The 23,302-nt window shown below is 43.6% G+C and overlaps 3 protein-coding genes across 4 annotated transcripts in view; 2 read left to right on the forward strand and 1 right to left on the reverse strand.

The window, feature by feature from the left end:
• Window positions 1-23,302, forward strand: part of eif4a3 (eukaryotic translation initiation factor 4A3) — a 244,192-nt gene that overhangs the window by 181,690 nt on the left and 39,200 nt on the right. The gene's annotated exons all lie outside the window — the stretch shown is intronic.
• Window positions 15,067-19,878, forward strand: tomm20b (translocase of outer mitochondrial membrane 20b). Its single transcript, XM_066647763.1, has 5 exons — window positions 15,067-15,310; window positions 16,078-16,124; window positions 16,685-16,766; window positions 17,814-17,956; window positions 18,090-19,878. Exons 1-5 carry the CDS (start codon window positions 15,187-15,189, stop codon window positions 18,132-18,134), a joined length of 441 nt encoding a protein of 146 aa, XP_066503860.1. The 5' UTR covers window positions 15,067-15,186; the 3' UTR covers window positions 18,135-19,878.
• rbm34 (RNA binding motif protein 34) lies at window positions 19,991-23,257 on the reverse strand. Of its 2 annotated transcripts, none has more exons than XM_066647762.1 (11): window positions 23,058-23,257; window positions 22,677-22,827; window positions 22,480-22,601; window positions 21,719-21,929; window positions 21,564-21,623; window positions 21,447-21,490; window positions 21,280-21,363; window positions 20,990-21,053; window positions 20,798-20,840; window positions 20,568-20,686; window positions 19,991-20,368 (listed from the first exon to the last, which is right to left on the reverse strand). In XM_066647762.1, the coding sequence occupies exons 1-11, from the start codon at window positions 23,120-23,122 to the stop codon at window positions 20,024-20,026; spliced, it is 1,308 nt and encodes a 435-aa protein (XP_066503859.1). In that variant the 5' UTR covers window positions 23,123-23,257; the 3' UTR covers window positions 19,991-20,023. The 2 variants fall into 2 exon arrangements, with proteins under 2 accessions (XP_066503859.1, XP_066503858.1); XM_066647761.1 differs by having other exon boundaries at window positions 22,677-22,830.

Here is a 23,302-nt window from a genome sequence, read left to right on the forward strand (position 1 = left end):
CTTTAAAATAAAAAATGTTTCCTTATTTTCAGTTGACCTTGGCTTGGAGTAACCTACTCGAAACCCTGGTGTGCTCCAGCAGCGCTGTGCTTTTTCTGGAGGCGATTTTGTATTATTGTTTTTTTTATTATTATTATTATTTTGGTCAAAGCAAAATAAACAGACCTGAATGAGTAATGTCTGACCCGAAGTGGAGCTGTGCTGGTAGACAGTAAAATGAGATATTGATTCAGGTCGCGCGGGTGCATTTTGATTTGACTTCAGAGAACACGTCATGCGGGTAAAGGGCATTTTTCACTCTCCTTCGAAACCCTTAATAATGGTTGGCCTCGTTCCAAACAACAGTTGTCAGTAAAGAAAGGCGAGTACATACCAAGATTTATGATAGGTCAATGCTGCAGGCCTTGTTGTGACACATATTCTAAGAATGCATTCACACACACACACACATCGGAGTTACCAGTAAAAAAAAAAAGCTCGCTAGACAATCCCTAAAGGAGTAAACAATAAAACAAAACACGCTTTTGTAATCGGATTCCTGAGCCTTACAACACAACCTGGCCAGGCTTGATAAGAGAACCAGTTACCATGGGAAAAAGAAAAAAAAAACATGCGGCTGTGAAGAAGTAGCGTGGCCTGTGCCTGGCTGTACAGACATGTGTGAAGCTCGTTGGGTTTATGGGGGAGGATTTCTGAGAAAGGCCTCAGGGAGGCGGGCCCAGTTTCTGCTGAAGTCCTGCTCCGCTTGCAATGCACGATCTAAAGGTGAGAGGTCATGGGGATAAATCTGGAGGCGAGACTCAGGCTCCTGATCTCGATCCAAGCAGTCAGCTGGCGGGACAGCGGAGGGGCGCTCTGCAGCTGATTTATGGCAGTGGAGCATGAACCGTGGAGTGGCAGAGAAGGGCAAGGAATGTTCCTTCAGCCTTGCCCCTGACGGCCATCTTGGAACAACATAGCAAGTCTCAAGGCACTGGACTTGCAAAGCATGCGGGCAAAACATTCAAGAAGAGCACACTGATCTGATCTCAAGCAGGCGTTTGACATTTAATTTTGCTTATAACCTGTTACTCAAGTCTCCCCTTTCCTGGGGAGTCATGTTTCTATTTATAAACAAGAGTTAGCGTTGAATTTTCAGTTTGCAGTTTATGTGCTTGACTCGAAACAAAAGAAGCTGTTATTATAAGGCTTTTTCATTCATTTGCAAACACTGTGTTTAGTACCAGGTAGAAATAACAGGGTTATTACCAGGGGTTTTATTTTATTTTTTTAACTGAGGCTTGAATGAGGTTTGATCAAGTTCAGAGGAGATTGAACTAAGTACAAAACTGTAAAAGAAGACTATGTTTTACATCTAACTATTCCTTTTAGCTAGTGTAATTCCCATTGTGTTCAGTGCTGTTAATCAAGCCATTCATTCATTCATATGATTTTGCCTCTGTGTGTAATAACATCCTGTCTATCATTAATAGCCATTAATATCATATTGTAAGGCGGATAAAGGAAGTATTGCTGTGAATAGTGTGTGTCTCTTCATGACTGTGACTTGGAGCTGTTGTGACGCACTGATTCTTCCCCTTTGTTTAACAGGCAAGGTCAGCCATTTTGTGGCCTTTGTGCTTTGTGTTTACATTACAGCACATTCCTACGGGCATGACTAAGAAGGCGCCTACAGTACAGAACAGTCATGATGAAACGTTTTCAGGAATCCTCCTCAATTGCTTCATCTGGTTAAGCAACTTCTGCTTTTGTTTCCTCAACCGAAATATGCAGATGCAGTGTGTTAAAAAAGCAGTTTCACATAAGGAAACCAGCTGCTTGGCGTGGCATGTGAAAGCATGTTCTGGAGAGTACCACAGTGAGCTGTTGTAACAGATCCTATCTTCTAGCTTTCATACCCTCGCTGAAAGACATATTTCTGGCAATAACAATCACAGTTGACACGACGAGCCTTAAATAAGCCACTGAGGCAGAATTACAGCACTATGGGTGTTTTTTATTGTTTCACAGAGGAGGGCACTTGTTGAATGAACGTGGCTTCAGCAGATTGAGGAACACAGTATGACCTCACATACGAGAATACAACAGGCCACCAAGATCCAGGAATACAGAAGTGAAAGTGGGGAAAACACATATTTTAAAAATCCGATCACGCTTCTGGCACTACTTTGCTTCTCCTAACCAAGCCCCGCCCACTGGCCTTCACACACCCACGCAGCGTTACCTGGCAACCACGCTGCTTCAGAAGGCCACGTTGCCGTGGAGACAGAAGGCCCACATGTGGAACTGTTTTTTTTTTTTTTTTGTGTAGTCTCATTCTCAGAGGGCGGGAAAAATTTCTGCGCTTCAGCTCTCAAGACTCTCAATTGTGTTCAAACTGTATGAAATATAGTTGGGGTTGGAGGTGGTGCTAAATAATCACATTTACTCAAATTACCTAAATAAAATATCGATAATGTTTGTACTGTTTGTAATGTTTGTAAAAGTGCATTTTTAAAAGTAGATTCCTGAGTAAACAAATCTAATTTTCACCCAGTAACATTTTATACATTCACAGTGCGAGCTGATCCTAGGTCACACATCACACGCTCACTCACACCTATGGGTGATTGTACACATCCAATCCACCAACATGTGTTTTTGGATTGCTGGAGGAAACCCAAGCAGACACTAGGGGAACAAAACAAATTCTTCGCAGTCAGTGACCTGAGGACCGTGGGAGGAAACCCACGCAGACACGGAGAACACACCACACTCCTCACAGACAGTCACCCGGAGGAAACCCACGCAGACACAGGGAGAACACACCACACTCCTCACAGACAGTCACCCGGAGGAAACCCACGCAGACACAGGGAGAACACACCACACTCCTCACAGACAGTCACCCGGAGTAAACCCATGCAGACACGGGGAGAACACACCACACTCCTCACAGACAGTCACGCGGAGGAAACCCACGCAGACACAGGGAGAACACACCACACTCCTCACAGACAGTCACCCGGAGGAAACCCATGCAGACACGGGGAGAACACACCACACTCCTCACAGACAGTCACCCGGAGGAAACCCACGCAGACACAGGGAGAACACACCACACTCCTCACAGACAGTCACCCGAAGGAAACCCACGCAGACACGGGGAGAACACACCACACTCCTCACAGACAGTCACCCGGAGTAAACCCACGCAGACACAGGGAGAACACACTACACTCCTCAAAGACAGTCACCCGGAGTAAACCCACGCAGACACAGGGAGAACACACCACACTCCTCAAAGACAGTCACCCGAAGGAAACCCACGCAGACACAGGGAGAACACACCACACTCCTCACAGACAGTCACCCGGAGGAAACCCACGCAGACACAGGGAGAACACACCACACTCCTCACAGACAGTCACCCGGAGGAAACCCACGCAGACACAGGGAGAACACACCACAATCCTCACAGACAGTCACCCGAAGGAAACCCACGCAGACACAGGGAGAACACACCACACTCCTCACAGACAGTTACCCGGAGGAAACCCACGCAGACACAGGGAGAACACACCACACTCCTCACAGACAGTCACCCGAAGCAGGACACGAACCCACAACCTCCAGGACCCTGGAGCTGTGCCACACTCTGCTGCCCTCATGCAAATATTGACCCTGCAGTATCCTCATTGTCTCGGCCTTGTAAGTTCGTATTTTAAAAGTCTTTTCAGTGTCATTTCAATGTTTATGTATAGCATAAGTATCCTTTAACTAGAGTATGGTCACTCTTGCCACGTCTAGAAGTAGCTTAGATTACTGATCCCATATATAAAAAAAGCAGTTGTGAAATGTCAGTTTATCAGTGACACTGACGGTTGAGGAACTGGTTTGCTTCTTTGGAAATTTGTGCATACACATGAGTCAGCAGCTATTCACTTCTTCTTTTGTTTTAGTTGTTTGACTTCCTAATTCAGCTCTGTTGAAATGTTTTTTCATTGTCTTAAAAATGGTTCACAAAGCTGCAAAAATATAAACATTAGCAATTTTACCATCTCCATAATAGCACATAGTTGTGCAACCAGCTTGATAGTCAGTATATTCTGAGGGGGCTCCTGTGTGATGTAGCCACGTGTCTTTCATTCAGTGCCACAAATTTGGCAGGTAATGTTCTCCTACACATGGTGAGGTTCAGTGACATTGCATTAGCAGCAGTTTGAGAAGATGTGGTTGTAATCCAAGTGTCTTGATAGACGCAGATGCTAGCCATTGCACGGCAAGGAGAGCTTGCATATGACACTAGCATTGGCCCAGCTACAGAGGAAAAAATGTATTATAATTATACAATGATTGGCTTGCCTCATGGCTATTTTTAAGGTAATAGGCAACAAAGCTGCATGTCTTTGTGCTAAACATCTACAATCTGAGCAATATATGAAGGTAAAATAGATAGGACTTACTCAAATACATTGTTTTGATCTTTAAAATATGTTAGACATTTTTTAACATTATTTTGTTGCTTGATTCAACAGTTTTTGAACTGTTAAAAACATAAAAAGCACTAAATATCTGGTGGTTCTGCTGCTATTGTCGTGGCGACCTGGGAGGGAGGTTTTGCAGAAGGCATTGATTGGAGAGCTTCTGAAAGTGTGCACTCACTGTAATCTCTCCAATGCTTTCTAAGCCCAGCCCAAGACACAAATACATAAATCAAAACAAATGCTCTGCTATAAAGAGCTCCAGCTGCTGTTACTGGACAGGTTGGTGCGGTTGGTACAGTTTATTTACTGCACAGTAGCATGTATTAACATGTCTCAGGTGAGGCAGGTGAAGAAGGAGTTAACCGTGTTTTGACTGTTTCACTGATTCGGAGATAAAAGGTGTGACGTGAAGAGGAGGAAGGCCCAAAGGGTGCACAAGTGAAGCCACGATTCCAAACCAGCTGGATTCCATTCAAGCACGCTTCCTTTTTCAAAGCCCTGTTTTTTTGTTTTTTTTTTTCCTGTGGGGGAATTATATTAGAAGCAGCAGCACCGAGTGGAAAGCAGGCATTTGGTCCAAGCTGCGTTAATTGATTTGTTAATCAGCAAAGTGTCAGTTTCATTCGGGAGAGCTGCGCATTAGGCAGAATTGTTTCTCGCTGGCAAGGGGAAGACACGGAGAGAAGAGGAAAAGAGGGAACGAGATGTATTCTCCGAGTGTCCTCTTTAGACTCTGCCTAGTCGTGATTACTTTGAAAAAAACTTGCATTACTTAATCCCCCTCCCTCTTTCCTTCCATCACATTGGAAAAACAAACACGGTTACAGTCAGAGGCTTCAAAGCCCTCTGTGTTTCAGATAAAGACATCAAACAGTTCTTTCAGATGCAAATTGGTGCAGCGACGCTCACGGATTCGAAAATAAACATGCTTCAGCATTGTCACAATTATTCATCAGCGCAGCACTCTATACAATGAGAAAGAGGATTATGGGAGGAGAGGGAATAGCACTTGTTGGCTGAAGTGGATGGAGCCAGCAGTGAGATGAGGCTGGAAAGTCTGCAAGGCCACAGTAGGACCAGTGTAATGCTTCCACAAAGCAGAACCAAACTACTTCAAACACAGAGCTTTACAAGCAGTCACGAGGAAAAGGCCACTTTTTACTGTTCTGTAGCACATCAAGGTGACACTGTCCTCATTACAGAAGCAGGGAAAAGAAAGTATAAATTCCCCCACTACATCATAATGATATAAGCATAAAAACCAGGCTTCAGGGTTACCGCTACTGAGTTTAGCACTGCAGCACAATTCTTGCACATACAGCTAAACTAGCCTTCGTTCCTCCAGTACAAATCTAAAGAACCAAACGTCCAACATCCGAGTATGTCTTGACAGGTCAACTACATTTGGAATAAGAGGAACTGAAAACGTTAATGCTGAACTATCATTTTATATTAGATAATTGCCATAATGCGTGGTGAGGCATAGAATTAAACAGCATGCTCTGCAGAGAGGCTAAAAGCTTGCTATTACATAAAAATGGAGGATATTCGGGTTCCATTGTGGCTGGCTGCTACTTCTGTTTTTAGCCTTGTATCATACTTTGAAGCATAAGTATTTTTATAGTTATCGGTATGCCATACAGTGGCTGAAACTACATCTGTTGACACAGCATCTAAGAAAGTGTGTGACATTTTACACAATGCTAAATATAATCTGATACGTGTTAGCTATGTTAGCCTTTTAGCTCATGAATTAAACTAAAGAAACTTCACAACTGCAAGCCCTCAGAAACTTCAGACACTAAGCCGGCCTTGACTGATCAACTACATTTAGAGTAAGAGGAACTACACTTTTGCTGAACTATCACTTTATGTCAGCAAATAGCAGTAACGCTCGCTGGCACGCAGCGCTATGGCATTCTCTGCAGAGTGAGCGAGCCAAAGCTGGCACATAGAAAAGGTGCTTAGGCAGCCTTTGCAGCAGCGGGCTGGAGGCCACGGCATCTGTCACCCGTCTCATATGACAGGGTGGAGGACGCATGGCCGGGCAGGCTCTCTGTAACTCAGCCCTGCTGCAGGGATATCAACTCATTTGCCCTTTTAGCGTCCTCCCTCTGGCTTCATTTCCTTCTTTACCTTCACAAGCAGCTGACACTCCTTGGTGGCGGTGATGGTGGTGGAGAGGAAGGGCAAGGGTTAGGGATATTTAAAGATAGAAGGTTTGTATTTTTAGGACAGCTGTACCCTATGATGTTCATCACATTCCGGGGGGGATGAAAATAAACAAACAAAAGGCTGGGTTACTGAAGGGGGCAGCTGGTATGGACTGATAGAAGCTGAGCCCATCATAAAATGGCTGCCCCTTCTCAGTTGCAGGCTTATTATTAGCATGCAAATGGTTACGGAGATACAGTGTGGAATGGGCTTGTGGCTGTGATTAGAAGTGACTCTAGGACTGTGCTTGTACTACAGGGCCTAACTGGATCATTTCAAATGGTGTTATTGTCAGAACTCATGATAAAAAGCTTTCAACACAAATTTCCTCTTTGTTGGCGCACCATAAGCAAGGCTGTGTTGTGAAAAGTGCCAAGTCAGCATGGGGGCCGGCTCCACGCGGCGCTGCTGTTAGCTGCTAGCCAATGACCTTGGCTAAGCACCTGGGGAGATTTCTGACTTAAAAAAAAAAACAACAACACACACACACACAAAAGCTGACAGCTGCCTCCTGTCACTGCCTTTCCAACTAACTTCTCCTTTTACCAGAGCACACATACCAGAATTCACACCTGTGCCTTAATCAATGGATGTCAAAAGCAGCAGAGATAGGCAGCAGATGTTAAGCCACTGCTAGCGTGGGCGGTGAGGCCTCGGCATTGAAAGATCACTCAGCACGGGGCAAATGGCGGAGGTGGAGGATAAGAAATGGTGTGTGTTTCTTTCTGTGGAGAACAGAATTTGGGAAGGGAGGGAGGGGAAATGGTGGGGGTGGTTTGGTGGGATTGCATCATCAGAGAACTCGTCTCTTTCACTGGGAGGTGCCCTGCCCCCGGCCATGTAAACAGGAAACGAGAACAGCCAGATGATGAATGTGTGGAGGGAGAAGGGAAAAAAGACCAGCGCCTTTCATCATTTGAGTATTTCCTGAGGCGAGCTTCAGGCAGGGAGCGAGGGAGAAAAAATAGGAGAGCCAGAGAAAGAGAGAGGGGGCTAAGTAAATGCAACTAAACTGGAAATGTTTTCTGAAGCTCAAGTTCCCAAACTCACACAGAAAATATGGCCTCAGGTTCGTGCCAGTGTATTCATGTGAGTCTTGACCTGAAACAAAGGCTTCAAAGCTTTGGAACACAATATGCAGACAGAGGAATTCAGCGCAAAACACATCCTGCATAGTTCAGCAGTATCATACAGTCCGTTTCAAAACACTTTTACAGAGTGTGGATTAGCATGGGGACAGAATGTGATCACAAGTGGAGCAGGGCTAGTTTCCGCTGGGTTTTTTAACCACCTACATTTACAAAAACATGGAAAGTATGGATGTAGAAATGTAATAATAAGCACGCCTCAGCGTGGCTTCTGTGCCCATGTGAACTTATCTCTTTTACAAACCACTCTAGCCACTTCTTACCAAACCTGCTAGCGTCTCAAAATGGCCACCAGTTCTGTGTCTGGAGTGTGCTATTTACGTTTTCCCCACTTATAAAAACAAGTGGTAGATGTGGAAACTAGCTTCCCCTATGTGTGCGGTGGGAGATCCAGAGGCTCAGAGCCTTTAACAGCCCATCCCATCACCCCCCCAACCATCTCCAGTTTCACAGGCTTGAAGGCCATGACTATGGGAAACCCCGCTAAGGCTGGACCCAGCCGGCTAATCCCCTGCAGACGTGTCTCCAGAGGCCCTGCTAGTCACTGCAGGAAAAGTGATGGAGTGTAAAGCTAATCCTGCTTACACAGTTTCAGCGGCAGCCTAGCACAAGAAAAGGAAGCCTCCTGTTCAACCGTCTACTGTGCTTCTTTTTTTTTTTAACTCTTTTTTCCTGTGCTGCCCTGCGCTGTGGAGGACTAGCATATTACACACAAAGACACACCAAAAGTGCTTGGCCCCCTTTTAAAAGCAACGACAGGATAAAAGAATGTTTCACTTCAATAATGGCTATTCATGGCTCTTTAATCATTGGATTTAAACAATCCCGATATAATTTGAAGGCAGTTCAAAAGGCTTAATTGGTATGCTCGGATGTGCCCACACGTGATCAATGCCTGTCTCTTTTTCAAAGGCTTTAATCAGATCCATTGCAGGCGGACGCTGCATGCAGAGCATCAATCCCGGGCCATCTGCAGCGCCGCTGACCTCTGCCAAGCCGCTCCTGTGGATGTGCCTGGCTGGCTGGCGCTAATGGCAGAAGCACACAGGGGCTGAACACAGAGAGGCCGAACAGGTGCAGATCAACTCTCCTCTCCTGCCTGCCCGATAATGTGATACAGGGTGGATTTTGTACACCTCAAAGCCTCCATTCGCAGACATTCAAACGGACATTATGTGTGGCATGGCTAGCATGAGAGATATGACGATGTGGAAAGGGCATCTTTTTGGTGTGTCTCCAGTAAACATAGCCACAGATGGGGATAGTCGACCTCCTTCTTTTAATAGAAAGATGACTTTTTAATGAATGCATAGATTGCTCTGATTATGAATGAGGGGATTTTAGAACTAGTAAAATCTGAGTAATATTATGTCGAAGCTTGTTTCTGAGTGCATTATCGGCTCCCTGATGGTCACTTGGCATTTTAATACCATAATATGAAGCATGCTAGCAGCCCCTGCACTTATAAGGCTTTAATGATTAAATTTGCCTTACTATAGAAGAGTTTATACCCCCTACTTTTGTTAAGTAATGTTATTTTATCTGAATGCCATGGTTACATCTACTAATTATACCTTTAAACCCAGCACCACACTGTTCTTTAAGATATTGTGTGTGTGTACAGTCGTGTATGTGAGTGTGTTTGGAGAATAAGTGTTAGCTTAGCGCAGCAGCTACCCCTACTGAACGAAGAGTGACCATGTCTCCACTTTTCCAACTGGCAGCCAGATTTCTCTGCCCCTTGTGTTAAAGCTTCTATGTGGCTTTTAAAAATGTACCAAGAAATGGACAAAAGTATGTCGCATCGCTAAGCATTTGTAGTTTTTTTGTTGTTTTTGTAGATAACAGAAAGTCATACTGTGTCAACAACCACATGTACGTCTAAGACTGTCAAGATTATTTAACAACTGGTCACAATTTAATACAAATATTGATGTTTTGGGCTTGCCTCGCCGATATGATGACTGTAAGCATACTATAGAAGCTAACTTCACTGATATGTCTTGGCAAACTGACTATATTTGTAGTAAATGGACAATTGTACATGATCTTTGTGCCAAGCCACCATTTAAAGTGGACTGTGAGTCCAAGAAAAACACACTCTCTCTCTCTCAGTGAGGGTGGGACGAGCAGGCATTTGTGTGTTTCACCTCCCATGACCCAGGCACTGAAAGCTGTGATTTGAGTTGGGGAGTGGAGAGATTGCTGAGAGAGATCCACTGTTTACTGACCGTGAAAACCACTGCTGCCAAGCGTTGGGCCAAGAGCAGGAGGTCTAATGGGCTCCCCAGGCCAGGGACCACGCCAGCACAAAAAAAAAAGAGACTTTACCCTCTCCCTCTGAATCTCTCTTCCTCTCTCATTCTGGCTCCCATTTCTCTCCAACTTTTTGTTCCATCTTCCTATTCCTCGCTTACGAGCCACCCACACCACCCCATTCCAGGTTCCACTACGTGTTCCTCCTTGAAAACACATCTGATGACATCGTTTTTTGGACGGCTAACAGCCCTCTCTGGGTTCATGGAAAATACAGGGTCTGCCTGTCGCGAGGGTTTTATAGCTGGACGTTCCTGGGCAGAGGCTCAAAAAGTGGTGTATATTATTCCAGCCTAAGGGACGGAGGGGGGGATTTTTTTCAGTTCCTGTCTCCTGGAGCCGCTCCATGCTGCACTGCGCCTGCCAAAGTTCACATAAAGCAGCTGCAGCCTGGGTAAAAATAATTACACCTCTGTTTGCCCCAAAGAGGATGGAGGGAGGGAGAGAGAAGGAAAGAGAGAGAGAGAGAGAGAGAGAGAGAGAGAGAGAGAGAGGGAGGGTGGGGCGTCTCCAAACTGAATCATTCACACAGAAATCACACAGCAACCACAACCACAGGCCTGATATTTAGCGTCATATGATGTGTGTGTGATAGGCCTGTCCTTCTTTGCTGAAAGTGCTCTTCCCACAATGCCGCTGGGTCTGTTTTTTTTTACTGTGTGAGTGCATCCTTCTGATACACTACATAAAGAATGCTTTTTAGACTCCAGATTATTTCTTTAATGTGAATAGAAACAGCGAGTCAGTCTTGTAGTGTCCTGTGGTTGTAGTACAATGTAAATATTAAACTATGTTAAAGGTACAATCTAAAATACAGCTAAACTACAACATATGGGCAAAAGTTTGTGGACACCTATTCATTGTGTGAGTAGTTCTGGATAACAAAGCCACTCCAACTCAGCCCAAGAGTATTGGGTGTTGCTCTATCACTCCATGTAAATAAATGTAATGTCTAACCCACTTATAGCAAAAATATACCAATAACAGCAAACTCACCTCGATGGGGACTGCATTTTTACAAAGCGTTAACTTTAGAGTTACTAAATGTCCCCTTTTGGCACTAAACATTGCACTATTAACCTTCTGTTTGTGTTGTTTTTCTACACCACAGACTCATTTTGTGATTCTGCTGCTGTAGCAGTGTTGTGTACGCGCCAGTCAGACTGTGTCTGGGGAGTAGACACCTAAGTGCAGCCTTGGCCTTTCGCTGCTTGGGAGCCAAGCCTAAAAAGCATGGTGAAGGACATGGAGGATTACATAGTGAAAGATAATTGCATCAGCCACGAAGAAGAAGAAGGAAGTCAGTGAGCGAGGTTAGTGCTCAACGTGCTGACTTGGCTGAAAAAAAAAATCAAAACAAGCAAACACAATGCACTCACACAGTTCTGCTTCAGCTGCGCCCACACTGCACTCAGCAAATGCCTCAGAAAATAACTGTGTGTGTATACGTTCACGGCTGAGAACAGAACCATTCTGAGATGTAGAAAAGGCACTGGAGTCTGTATTCACTGATCCCTTTTGTGACAGAAATAGTTTCTACACTTCAGGAAAGGCTCTATAGTAGATGGTGAAACCTTTTCATGAGGATTTCATGGCATTCAGCCATGCAAACCTTAGTTCTGGATCACAAATACCACTCCAGCTCATCCCAAATGTATTACATGGACCTCTATCAGAACACAGTTCTCCTGCTCCACAACCCAGGGCTATAGAACTTTATATTCATCTCACCTATGCTTGGCATTTCAGGACGATTTACACCGCATGAACCTACCTCTGTAGCACGTGTATAGATATGTGACTCGTGAATAGATCATGCGCTAAATGTCATATGTTTTAAATGTTCATTTTTTATGTAATACAAGTTAATGTAATACCTAAGAGAATAATCACAGTATCAGCATTTTGACATATAACGCAACCCTAGCACAGTCAGGCAGTTTGCACATAATAACCACGGTCAGACCTGTTTTTTAGCCCTCTGGCAGTCCTCCATTACCCTCATAGTCATCTGACTCTCAGATCCTGTGACCTACAGAACGTACGCATGCAGTGTAACTAGGATCTAATCGCTTTAAGAAATCAGTCTGGAATGTGCATTACTCAAACACACCCACTTTTGGAGCTCAGGCAGTTATTAGGCCTCCAGAAGGAGTGTGGTTAGAGTGGGAGTGGCATGGCAGGGCATGTAGAAGCAACTTCCAGGAACAGTCTAGTAATACGGCGGCGGTTAAGCTGCCGGATAGCTGTGATGTCTGGGCTGTGAGGACAGATGTCCTGAAGGAGCGAGAGCTCCACTCATAGGCTCACAGGGCCCAGCTGTGAATCAGCTGTGATCTGATAAGCCGCTATTAGAGAGACTGCCACAGATTATCCCCTACGTAATATATAAAGGCACAAGAAGGCCTACATCCTGCATATTCTGATGTGCTTGCAACTTTAATAAAGACTCAGTGACCATTTTCTAGAATGAACACAGACATCTGAAGCTTGAAGATGTCTAAAGTAAAAGAAAATGTGTCTTGTAGCGGTTTTACAGTGACTCCTTCAGTAAAGAGACCTGGCATGAACTGATAAAAACACATGGATCAGACCATCTCCTGTACACAAAGTCATTGGTATATCTCAGGTATTTTCAAGCAACACACTTTTCTGTGTTCTCCCTGTGTCTGTGTGGGTTTCCTCCGGTTTCCTCCCACGGTCACGTTTTTAGGTGAATTGGCAACTCAGAAATGTCCATGTATGGGTGTGTGAGTGAATGTGTGAGTGTGTGTTGCACTTTGAAGGACTGGTGCCCCCTACAGGGTGTGTTCCCGCCTTGTGCCTGCATCCCTGAGCTAGAGAAGCGGTTACATGCAAAAAATGAATGAATTAATAGGCCTTCAGATCAGCTCCTGGTCTAATTAACAAGAGGTCTTGCTGGATCTACATAGATATTACCAAAAATAAATAAATAAAAAATTAACTACATAATTTTCTATCATACGATTCATGATTTTAACCCTTTTGTTAGCAATCAATACCTGGAAATTTCTTAAAAACCTACAAGGCAGTGAAGGTTCCCCACTGATACTGCGTACTCTAATTTAGTTTTTGAAAATTGGTCAAAAACTACAGGCTTCAAGATGGTGGCTACTTTCGTTTATAGCTGTTCTTGGGTTCAACACCAAAGGTTTTCCATTTTGCTCAAAGCAAACATAGAGACAACCAGACAATTATAATCCTTCCCTCTGCTGTCAACTGGGACCAGTCTAAAATATACACACCCCTAAGCGAATCCCCATAGAAAACATGTGGTTAATGACGACATGCAGTCAGGCACCCATCCCTTTAATAAAGTATGACCACAACAGCTGCATGCTCTGATGTAGGCTAGTAGTGCTGGGTGTAGAGCAGAGGCCTGGGCACTGTCTCAACCACATGCAACTGCTGACTAGTCCTAATTAGCACTTGCGTTTTAAAACACACACACACAAAGTCTGTTCTGCAGAGGTAAACGTCATTCTGACTAAAGCAGTGTTTCCCAGTCCCAGCCGTGCTGTCCACCTGCAATGTGCCTATTGCGTGTTTTCCCTGAGTCACATATTTAGGTAATGATCTAGCACTTCTGGAGCTGAATCAGGTCCGTTACTGCAGGAAAAACACAAAAGTGTGCACAACATGTGGATTCCAGAAACTGGAATTGGGAAACATTAAATACAGTCTTAAGTACAGGAAGATTCCTGTAAAAACTCCAACTGGCAAAGTAAGTTTGTTCTTGAATTCTTTATATTTAAATATAAGAACATTTAAAAAACATATAATTAGTCACAGTACAGTTAATATATTGGGTAAAAAGAATGTTTACTTGTCAATTTTTCTGTTTGGGACCCTTGTTTTTTGTTTTTTAAAGGAATCAGGGACATTGTCGCACCTAAAAAATTCAGTTGCTTGAATTGGCCGGAGTAATAACCAACACAGTCATTGATGCCCCACAGGATTATAGTTTGTAATTGTAGAACTACAACGTACTGCTGTATGTTCAGTGTAGGGTGACCAGACGTCCTCTTTTACCCGGACATGTCCTCATTTTTAGACATAAATCAATGTCCGGGCGGAATTTCACAAACGTCCGGGATTTTTTTTTTCTAGAGCTTACATAGAATTTCGAGAAGTTTCGTTCACAAACTAGTCCCGCCCTCCCCTACTCCGATTGGTTCGCTTCGAGTGAGAAGGGGGCGTGGTGAAGTAGCCTAAAATCTTCTGATTGGACGGTCTGACTGTAGAGCTACCGTTATTGGTCGATAACCTTTTCTGTAAACATTTAATTGGTCAGTCTGCACGTCAGTAGTCGTAACCCCCCCCCCCCTTCTAATGTAAGGCCTTATTGACCATGGAAGCCAGAAAGTTTAGTTAGTGTGTAACTCCAGTTGTGTGGGATATTTCTCAGCAAAATATAGTTAGCACAGCTAGCATAGCTATATATTTAACAAGACCATATGAACAGGATGAAACCATTACAGAAAATGAATTCATTAATTAATGATGATTATTATTATTGTTTGTTTTATTTGACTTGTTTAATTTGGACATTTTTCTTCCTTATTCACATGGATTTTCTTGTATCCAATCTCCACAGAATAGAAATGGACTTGTTTTGATTGCACTGTTGCTTCTACTCGAAGCAAATTTATCGTGGGTGTCTGCTGCCACCTCGTGTCCACATTTGGAATGGAAACGTTCTGATATTACATCGGTGTAATGACCGAAATATTTTTTTTTTCCTTTTGAATTATAGTTTTTTTTTTACAGTAGACAACATCTAGAAGTTACACTGACATCACACCTGGCACTTGTCTTAAATCCAAAATAATCAATAAATTAATCAGGCGATATTGAGGACAGCCCAGTTGTCACCTGATGGAATGCGCTTGCGCAAAGGGGTCTTTTTCTTCTGCTCCATACTGTAGGGGTCATGCTCACAGTCTCTCGATAATAATTCTGCCCTTTACACTCAAGAGACCCCCGAGTTTACAGCGTGTGTAAAGCGCTAGAGAGGAGTGATGATGGGCGGCAAGACGAGCGCTATCGCGGCGGGAGTGGGAGCCGCGCTGTTAGTCGGTTACTGCATCTATTTCGACAGGAAGAGAAGGAGCGACCCGAACTTCAAGCGCAAGCTGAGAGAGAGTCAGTATCCCTCCTCCACGGACTCATTTCTTAGTTTCTTACGCGCTGTTTAAGAATGAATCTCTAAACCAGCCGCTTTGCTGTTTTATACCGTTTAACACTTTAAAGGTGCACTTGGCATTTTCCGTCACGTGCCTCTCGGTTGTTGTCGCTCACCAATGTTGCCAGCAGGGTTCACGCACCTGAATTTCGACAAATGCGGCAGTTAGTCCACTAAATTAATGCATTAATTCAGTCGTTCATTTTCTGTACCTACTTTATCCTGGTCAGGGATAACCCTGCAGTACTGTGACAATGATGTTTTGCCAGTGTGGTCCCCCAGTGCAGCTAGAAAGGGTTAATCAGAAATGAGAAATCCTGCTACAGGGAATACCCCCCCCCCCCCCCCCCCCCACACACACACACACACACACACACACACACCCCAGGCTCATGACGTACATCATGTTTGTAAAAAGGATGGTCTCTTTACTAAAACACAATGAGCCCTTCAACTAGTCTGTATTGTAGAAATCGTTTGTCATGGGCAAATGTTGATGAAATGTTTCAGAGTACCATTCTCTCCCCAGATCATACGTTAATGTAAACAAAGCTGGCACCAGCTGACTGTGTTAGAGCAGTTTGTGATTTATATTCATCTCACCTATGCTTGACATTACGTTACATTTACAAATGTTCAGCTTACACTTCATGTCCATCCACGCACACTCTAACCCGAGCAATTTACTCAATGTTGAATTAAAGCTAATGCTTTTTGTTATTCGCAGGAAGGAAGAAGCAGAAAGCAGCACAAGAAAAAGCTGGAATATCACGGGTAAGTGCAACTCTTGTTTTATTTGGCTGATTCTGCTGTGGGCTGCACGGTGGCGCTGTAGGTGGTGTCACCGTCACACAGCTCCAGGGTCTTGGGGTTGTGGGTTCAAACCTCATCTCAGGTCACTGTGTGTGCAGTTTTGTGTGTTTCCCCCATTCTCCCAGTGTGTGTGTGTGTGTTAGGGATTCCCTTTGATGAGCTAGTCCCATGTCCAGGGTGTGTTCCCGCCTTGCAGCCAATGTTTGTATGTGGGCGCCAGACCCACTGAGAACCTTGAGGATTTTGAGAAATTAATGATTGAATCTAACCTTTCCCTTCTGTATTCACATGGATTATTCTGTATCCAATCTCCAAAAAAAAAGGAGTAGTCTTTAGTTACACATCTTCTGTTTAGTGCAGTCAATAGTGAAACTGTAACTACATTGTCATACAAAATAACCAATTCTCATAGCTCTAAGATATTTCTTTATATTTTACTAATCATTATATCTTGATACAAAGAATATGAACGTCACACATGCAGAATCTTCTGACTTAAAGTTTGTGTGTATCGTCTGTAGCTACCAGACTTGAAGGATGCTGAAGCCGTTCAGAAATTCTTCCTCGAGGAGATTCAGCTGGGAGAAGAACTTTTGGCACAAGGTAGAGTTCACATTTTCTATTTCATATTTAAATGGTTGTAATGTAAATGGTTAATGCCTGGGGCAGCTGTGGTGGAGGGCGATTTGCACAGCTGCATGTTGTAAATATATTGAGTAAACCTTAAAATTACATTTGTAACGTGGAGAAACAGTATATTTACAGAGGTATTCAAGCAAATTACTTCACAGAAAATGATTTGAGATCCTAGGCTCTTTTTGATTGTTGTTGCATGTACTAACCCTGTACTAACCATGTACTAGAAGAAAAAAGCAAGGGAAAACATTAAATTACTCATAAGGTATTTAAAAAGCCATATTATAATTGATAAAAATCAATTATACACGGTGGCGCAGCAAGTAGTGTCACAGTCACACAGCTCCAGGGACCTGGAGGCCGGGGTTCGATTCCCGCTCCGGGTGACTGTCTGTGAGGAGTGTGGTGTGTTCTCCCTGTGTCTTCGTGGGTTTTCTCCGGGTGACTGTCTGTGAGGAGTGTGGTGTGTTCTCCCTGTGTCCGTGTGGGTTTCCTCCGGGTGACTGTCTGTGAGGAGTGTGGTGTGTTCTCCCTGTGTCTTCGTGGGTTGTCTCCGATTGACTGTCTGTGAGGAGTGTGGTGTGTTCTCCCTGTGTCTGTGTGGGTTTCCTCCGGGTGACCGTCTGTGAGGAGTGTGGTGTATTCTCCCTGTGTCTTCGTGGGTTTCCTCCAGGTGACTGTCTCTGAGGAGTGTGGTGTCTTCTCCCTGTGTCTGTGTGGGTTTCCTCCGGGTGCTCCGGTTGGTAGGTGGATTGGCGACTCAAAAAAAGTGTCCGTAGTTGTGTGTTGCCCTGTGAAGGACTGGCGCCCAGTGATTCCGGGTGGGCTCTGGACCCTGAACTGGATAAGGGCTTATTGATAATGAATGAATGAACCTTTGGCCATACATACTCTATTTTGGAATCCTTAACTTTGTGCTTCCAAATGTGGTAAATCCTAACAGTTGGAGCGTTTATAGCCTTAATATTGCCTTTTGCGAAAAGTTTATATGTCAACTTGCGTTTCATCTTTTAGGAGACTATGAGAAAGGAGTGGACCACCTGACCAACGCCATTGCAGTGTGTGGTCAGCCTCAGCAGCTTCTCCAGGTGCTGCAGCAGACCCTGCCTCCACCGGTCTTCCAGATGCTCCTCACCAAACTGCCCACCATCAGTCAGGTGAGGAACAGAGAATGACTATTTTCCACTGTCCTCCAGCTAGCACTGGAACACTGGCTTAACACACAGTCAGAAGGATATGCCTCGTCATCTGTCTATACCTTTAATCTAAGTGTTCCCTTTTTCCTTGCAGCGGATTGTCAGCGCACAGAGTCTGAGTGACGACGACATTGAATAAGATGCAGTTATTTATGTGACGCTTCTCCGTGGAACCTCCTCAAAGCTCTTTCACTCCTCCACCACTGAATCACCACTGTCCCATTTCCCTCAACACGGTTTATACAACGGTCAGCCGCCATGCTTCTGAAGAAACAACTAAAGTTATCTGTAGAAGCTGCAAGCCTGGAAATTATGCTCCTGTTAAGAGTCAGTGTTTTAATGTGTGGTAACCTTTTGTTAACCCTTTCAGGTAACTAACAGCAGCGTTTAGTGTTTTCAGATCTGTAAACGAATGAGAAAGGTTTGACCTTCAGTTATATTTTCAACTTTATTAAAATATAACATGATTAAAAAAAATCAGCAAATATGCAACAAGCAAATGCTGCACATTATTCACACATCTTCCTTGGCCATAGACCATGTTTACATTGACAGATCCAGTGGTTTTCAGTCCCATTCTAGTCATTTTTCCAGTTTGAACACGTGTTTGCAACGACCTGGGCATTGCTTCCCGAAAGCTTTCTAGTATTAAGATCATATCAGCAGCTCGAGAGTTAATCGTAATGCTCACTTTACTGTTTAACAGTTCTCTAAATGCTATAAAACGTTTAGAAAACCCCCGTCCTGAAGAAATGAATCAAAGGTAGAGACGTGAGGCCCCAGGACTGGGACTGAGACCCTCTGGCCAAATCCGACGTTTATTCATTGTTAGGATTTTCATTCTGTCGTATTTAAAGAGCAGGTCAAAGAAAAGCGGGAGTTAAACTGCAGAGCTGGATTCATTAACGTTACACTGAGTTCATTAGCATATTTAAAACCACCGTAAACTCATGGGTTATTGTGCCTACACATTAGACAGTGCCGTGAGAGACTAGATGAGTACCGTATTTTTCGAACTATAAGGCGCACCGGATTATAAGGCGCTTTATCAATAAGGGCCTGCTAAGGCGTCTTGGTTCATATATAAGGCGCAGCGCATTAAATAAAACAAAGCTCAGACCCGTAAGTCAAACTTTATTTAACTCTTTCACGAAAACTCTCAACTTGTTCAGTTGTAACTGCAAATCAATACATTTACTTTTTCAGTTCATTCCTCCACCACAAATCCATCAAACTCTTCATCTTCAGTATCAGAGTTTAATAGTTGGGCGATTTCGGCATCAAGCATGCTCGGGTCCCCCTCATCATTATCCGAGTCGGTCTCATTGCTGATGTTTAGCTCTTCAGTGATGATTCCAGACTTCCTGAAAGCTCGGATGTCCTGCGCACAGAGCTGTATGTATCACCGCGCTCAGTGAGGATCCTGACTACGGTGGCCGTAATGCTTAAGCCATTTGTGGGTACACATATAAGGCGCACTTTTGATTTCTGAGAAAATCATAAGATTATATGTGCGCCTTATAGTCCGAAAAATACGGTAGATGCATAAGCTTGCAGACAAGATTCTAGTCTAAAAGGCTAGAGCATGGGTAGAGTATCCCCTGTGTCTCTTCTCTGTGTGCAGATGCATTTCTAGTCCAGAGCTTCCTGCTCAATCTGAGGGGGAACTGAGTCTGATCCTGTGTGAGCCTTCTCATGCATAGGCACCCTTACTGCATTCAGGCCCAGACACATGAATTCAGCTCAGCAGTTTACCTCCCCGATCTGTAGAGAATGGATTTTAATGTTTTACTTTTTCTGTCAATTTATTTTTGAAGGAAAAGAAAATCACGTAGAACATTATCGTTTGTCTGAGGTACTGTTGAAGGTGCTTGGGTGTTGTTTTAAGTTCACGTTTAATGGAGTCACTTTTTTTATTTTAAAAACTAAAAATAAAATATGGATGAAGCTGTGATGTTTCCTCCAAGAATCTGCCACATTTTTTGACAATGTTTCACTAATAGTTCAAGATTAAACAGAAAGTCATTCTTATTTTTTCTTTTTGGGTTTAAACCTCTTTTTCAGTCCCTTTTTTGAGTTGGGATCGGCCATCTCTCCTTTGAAGGATGTAGATTTGCTGCCTGCACCCAGACTTTTCTTAAAGGTTTTCCCGGCTGGCTTGTTGCCTTCAGGTCTCTTGGAGCCTTTAAAGCGTCCCGGTTTGGGTCCTGTTTTCTTCCCACCATCGTTTCTGTTCTGTCCTTTAGCGCTTTTCCCTGGTGGTCCTCTGTCGTTCTTTACTTTCTCTTTCTTCACAGACCTCTTGACTCTGATTTTCCGATCGAGCAGAAGAGAGCCGTTCATTTTCAGAGCGAGCATCACAGAGTCTGTGTTCTGAAAAGAGAGAACAACAACTTACTCTGACTGGATCTGTATACTGGACAACCATACTGATGTCACCAAAGGCTGCAATGTGTAAACAATACATTAAAATGTACACGATGCCATTCGGAGCAATTTGACATGAAATGCTCTGCTTCCCCAAACTACCACTCCATCACAGACCATAAAGAAGGGTACCTCAATCTCATACCTCAAAAAGAACATAACCGAAGCCCTTTCCGACACCAGAATTTCGATCCCTCACCAAGCGCACAGCCTCTACTTTTCCACATTCCTCAAAGTGCTGCCGCAGGGGGAGCTCCTTCAAATCTGTGAGGGATTATAGTGGTATTGTTATTGGGAAGGAGTCGTGCTAGTTCTCTTTTCTGCATCCTCAAACGCAAAACCGCAATGATAAATACGACAAAAGAGGACTCTTACCATAAGGAAGATTTCCCACAAATATAGACCTCTTATGTTCATGCTACACAAGGAATAAAAGACAAAGTATTTTGGATGTCAGACTCTACAACTCTGGTTTGACAAAGGTATCAGACGTCTAATGATAATTATATACATTTACACAATTACATTAAAATTACAATGAGCAGAACAGCTTTGAATGACACTCACTGTAAGGTTCTTTGAGGCTCGATCCACTCTGATGTAGTGGTCTTTCTCAATCTCCATCCCATTCCTACAAAACCAAGTCAGTGAGTGGGGGGCATGGAATGGTGCGAGTGTTCACTATTGAAATGGAGGAGAGATTGCTCTAGATTCTGAGCATAGGTTAATCATTTGTGTTACTGTTGGGGTGAAAGAACACATGTGTCCTGACTTTCTTTAAAAAAAAAAAAATAACTGCATTCCTTACTCCTCATACTCCAGGGCTATCATTTCTACAAAGATAAAAGATGTATTACCTTTGCAGGGCATTAACAGCCCCTTCTTCTTCTTTGAAGACCACATAAGCGTTGATGCTGTCCTGTTTGGAGTCAACTTGGCGCCTGGAGATGAACAGATAATAACACACTAATGGAAATGACACCCTTTTTAATAAATGAGGTTTTAAAGATTGGGGGACACCTACTGAATGGTGGCAAGCCGCCGGGACATTGTTGGATCCTCCTGAACCTGTAAGAGGCATCCATTAGAAAACTACAAGCTGATAAAGAGTATGCTTCAGTTAAAGTGTGAGGGCACTTACCACTGAGCGGAATCGAACTGATTCGATGGCCCCCAGATCCTTGAAGACCCTTTTCACATGCTGCAAACCAAGGAGAAGGTAAAAAGAACATGACGTGAACATGATTGATTTTTATTATTATTATTTTTTAAGAGGTTGGCTCACAGCTGGACTACCTTCTTTTGGTAATTGAGGGGCAAGTTTCCCACAAACACTGTCCTTTTCAGTTTGATTCTCTCCTCCGCCATGTTCCGCTGAATCCTCTGTTTCTTGCCTGACCTCTCATCCAGGTCCTCTCCGTCAAAATCTTTTTCTGGGGCTTTGCGCTTGACTTTCTTTGGACTTTTCACATCATCTTCGTCATCTGCGTTTTTTAAGGCTTTTTCCCTGTAAAATCAAGACAGAAGACCACCATAGTTACAGTTTAGATCTTAGTAAAACCATAATACTGTATAATATCCTAACACGGCATTCACAAACTTTTCCTCCCGCTCTCCCCACGCTGATGGCATTACTTCACATAATGGAAAAGTCTTACTAGAAATTTGTATTTTTTTTTTAATGGCTTGTTTTAGAGGTAGTGGTGGTCTATTAGCAACGACACATTGTCCACTGATAGTTACAAGTAGGGACTGTCGTCTGTGTGCTGCTCCACTCTCTGTTCGTCAATGGTCAGGACCCCAATAGAGCAGGTATTATTTCGGTAGTGAGTATTTTTGATTGATGGGCTATTCTCAGGGGTTTAAACTCCAGCAACCGTGCTGTGTCTGATCCAGGCAAATCAAGGCAACACACACTAACACACCACATCAGCGTCACTGCAGCACTGAGAAAGACCGGTTCCTTACTGGCCTCACATCCAGGCCATTGTGTGTCCGTACAATGAACTGAAGAAGCATCTTTAGAGAAAATGACTGCTCTTTTAAAATATAAAAACCTGCAGTGTAGCTTCTCTTCAGCTGCCGATCTTTCCTTTGTCGTTGTCTTCTGTTGTGAAGGTTCTTTAGAGCTTTGTACTTGTTCTGGTTCATGTTTCATTTGGCTGCCCTTCACCTCAACCTGGACAAGGTACAGTATTACTATCATCCATTGTACTCAAGACTTCCAGGAAATTCAATGATATGTGGAGCTTACCTTTTGTGCTGGAACAAAGACTAAGGTGTTGGAGGATGCGGTTGAGAAGAGGGAGGACAGAGTTCCAGAGGATGGTGTGGTTTTTGAACCCAAGCTGCCGGACACCAGGCCAATCACATAACCCTCTCCAGCATTGCCCACTGCTTCCTCACTGCTAGAGAAAGTACAGTCAGTCTTACACTAATACAAATCACACCAGCACATGTTGCATAGTCTATTGCACCTTTAAACAATATGAAAGAAAATAGTAAACCGTGCATTTTACTGCTTTATACTTCAGTGTGTTTCCAGGAGCACATTGTCTTTGTCCCATAACTTAAGCAGCACATTTAAGACTTTGCTTTTAAACCTCAATGTAACCACATGGGAAAAAAAGTTAACCTGGGTTTTGCGCGCTTCTTCATTTTTTTCTGCGATTTTCTCGCTCCTTTCCCTGGTTCTGTCATTTCTTCGGCTTGTCCTCTTTTTTAGCTCGATTTCTCAGACCCTGAACATGTTTAAAAGCCCGTTTCTCAAAATGCTTCGGTTTTCCAGCAACACTTTCTCCACATGGGTTTCTACCACATGAGCTCCGCCTAAAAACGTCCTGACAAAAATCTTTGGTTCCTGCCCCCGTTTAGTTAAAG

This window comes from Hoplias malabaricus, chromosome 16 (assembly GCF_029633855.1).
Source record: "Hoplias malabaricus isolate fHopMal1 chromosome 16, fHopMal1.hap1, whole genome shotgun sequence".
In the NCBI taxonomy this organism is placed as follows: domain Eukaryota; kingdom Metazoa; phylum Chordata; class Actinopteri; order Characiformes; family Erythrinidae; genus Hoplias; species Hoplias malabaricus.

Excerpts from the sequence above, each read along its gene's own strand:
- tomm20b (XM_066647763.1), top strand. The coding sequence starts at position 15,187 with ATGATGGGCGGCAAGACGAGCGCTATCGCGGCGGGAGTGGGAGCCGCG. Across the intron at positions 15,311-16,077 it reads CAAGCGCAAGCTGAGAGAGA|GAAGGAAGAAGCAGAAAGCA; the intron begins GTCAGTATCCCT and ends TGTTATTCGCAG. Across the intron at positions 16,125-16,684 it reads AAAAAGCTGGAATATCACGG|CTACCAGACTTGAAGGATGC; the intron begins GTAAGTGCAACT and ends TATCGTCTGTAG.
- rbm34 (XM_066647761.1), bottom strand. The coding sequence starts at position 23,122 with ATGACAGAACCAGGGAAAGGAGCGAGAAAATCGCAGAAAAAAATGAAG. Across the intron at positions 21,624-21,718 it reads CCCTCAATTACCAAAAGAAG|CATGTGAAAAGGGTCTTCAA; the intron begins GTAGTCCAGCTG and ends CTTGGTTTGCAG. Across the intron at positions 20,687-20,797 it reads TGTGGGAAATCTTCCTTATG|ATTTGAAGGAGCTCCCCCTG; the intron begins GTAAGAGTCCTC and ends AATCCCTCACAG.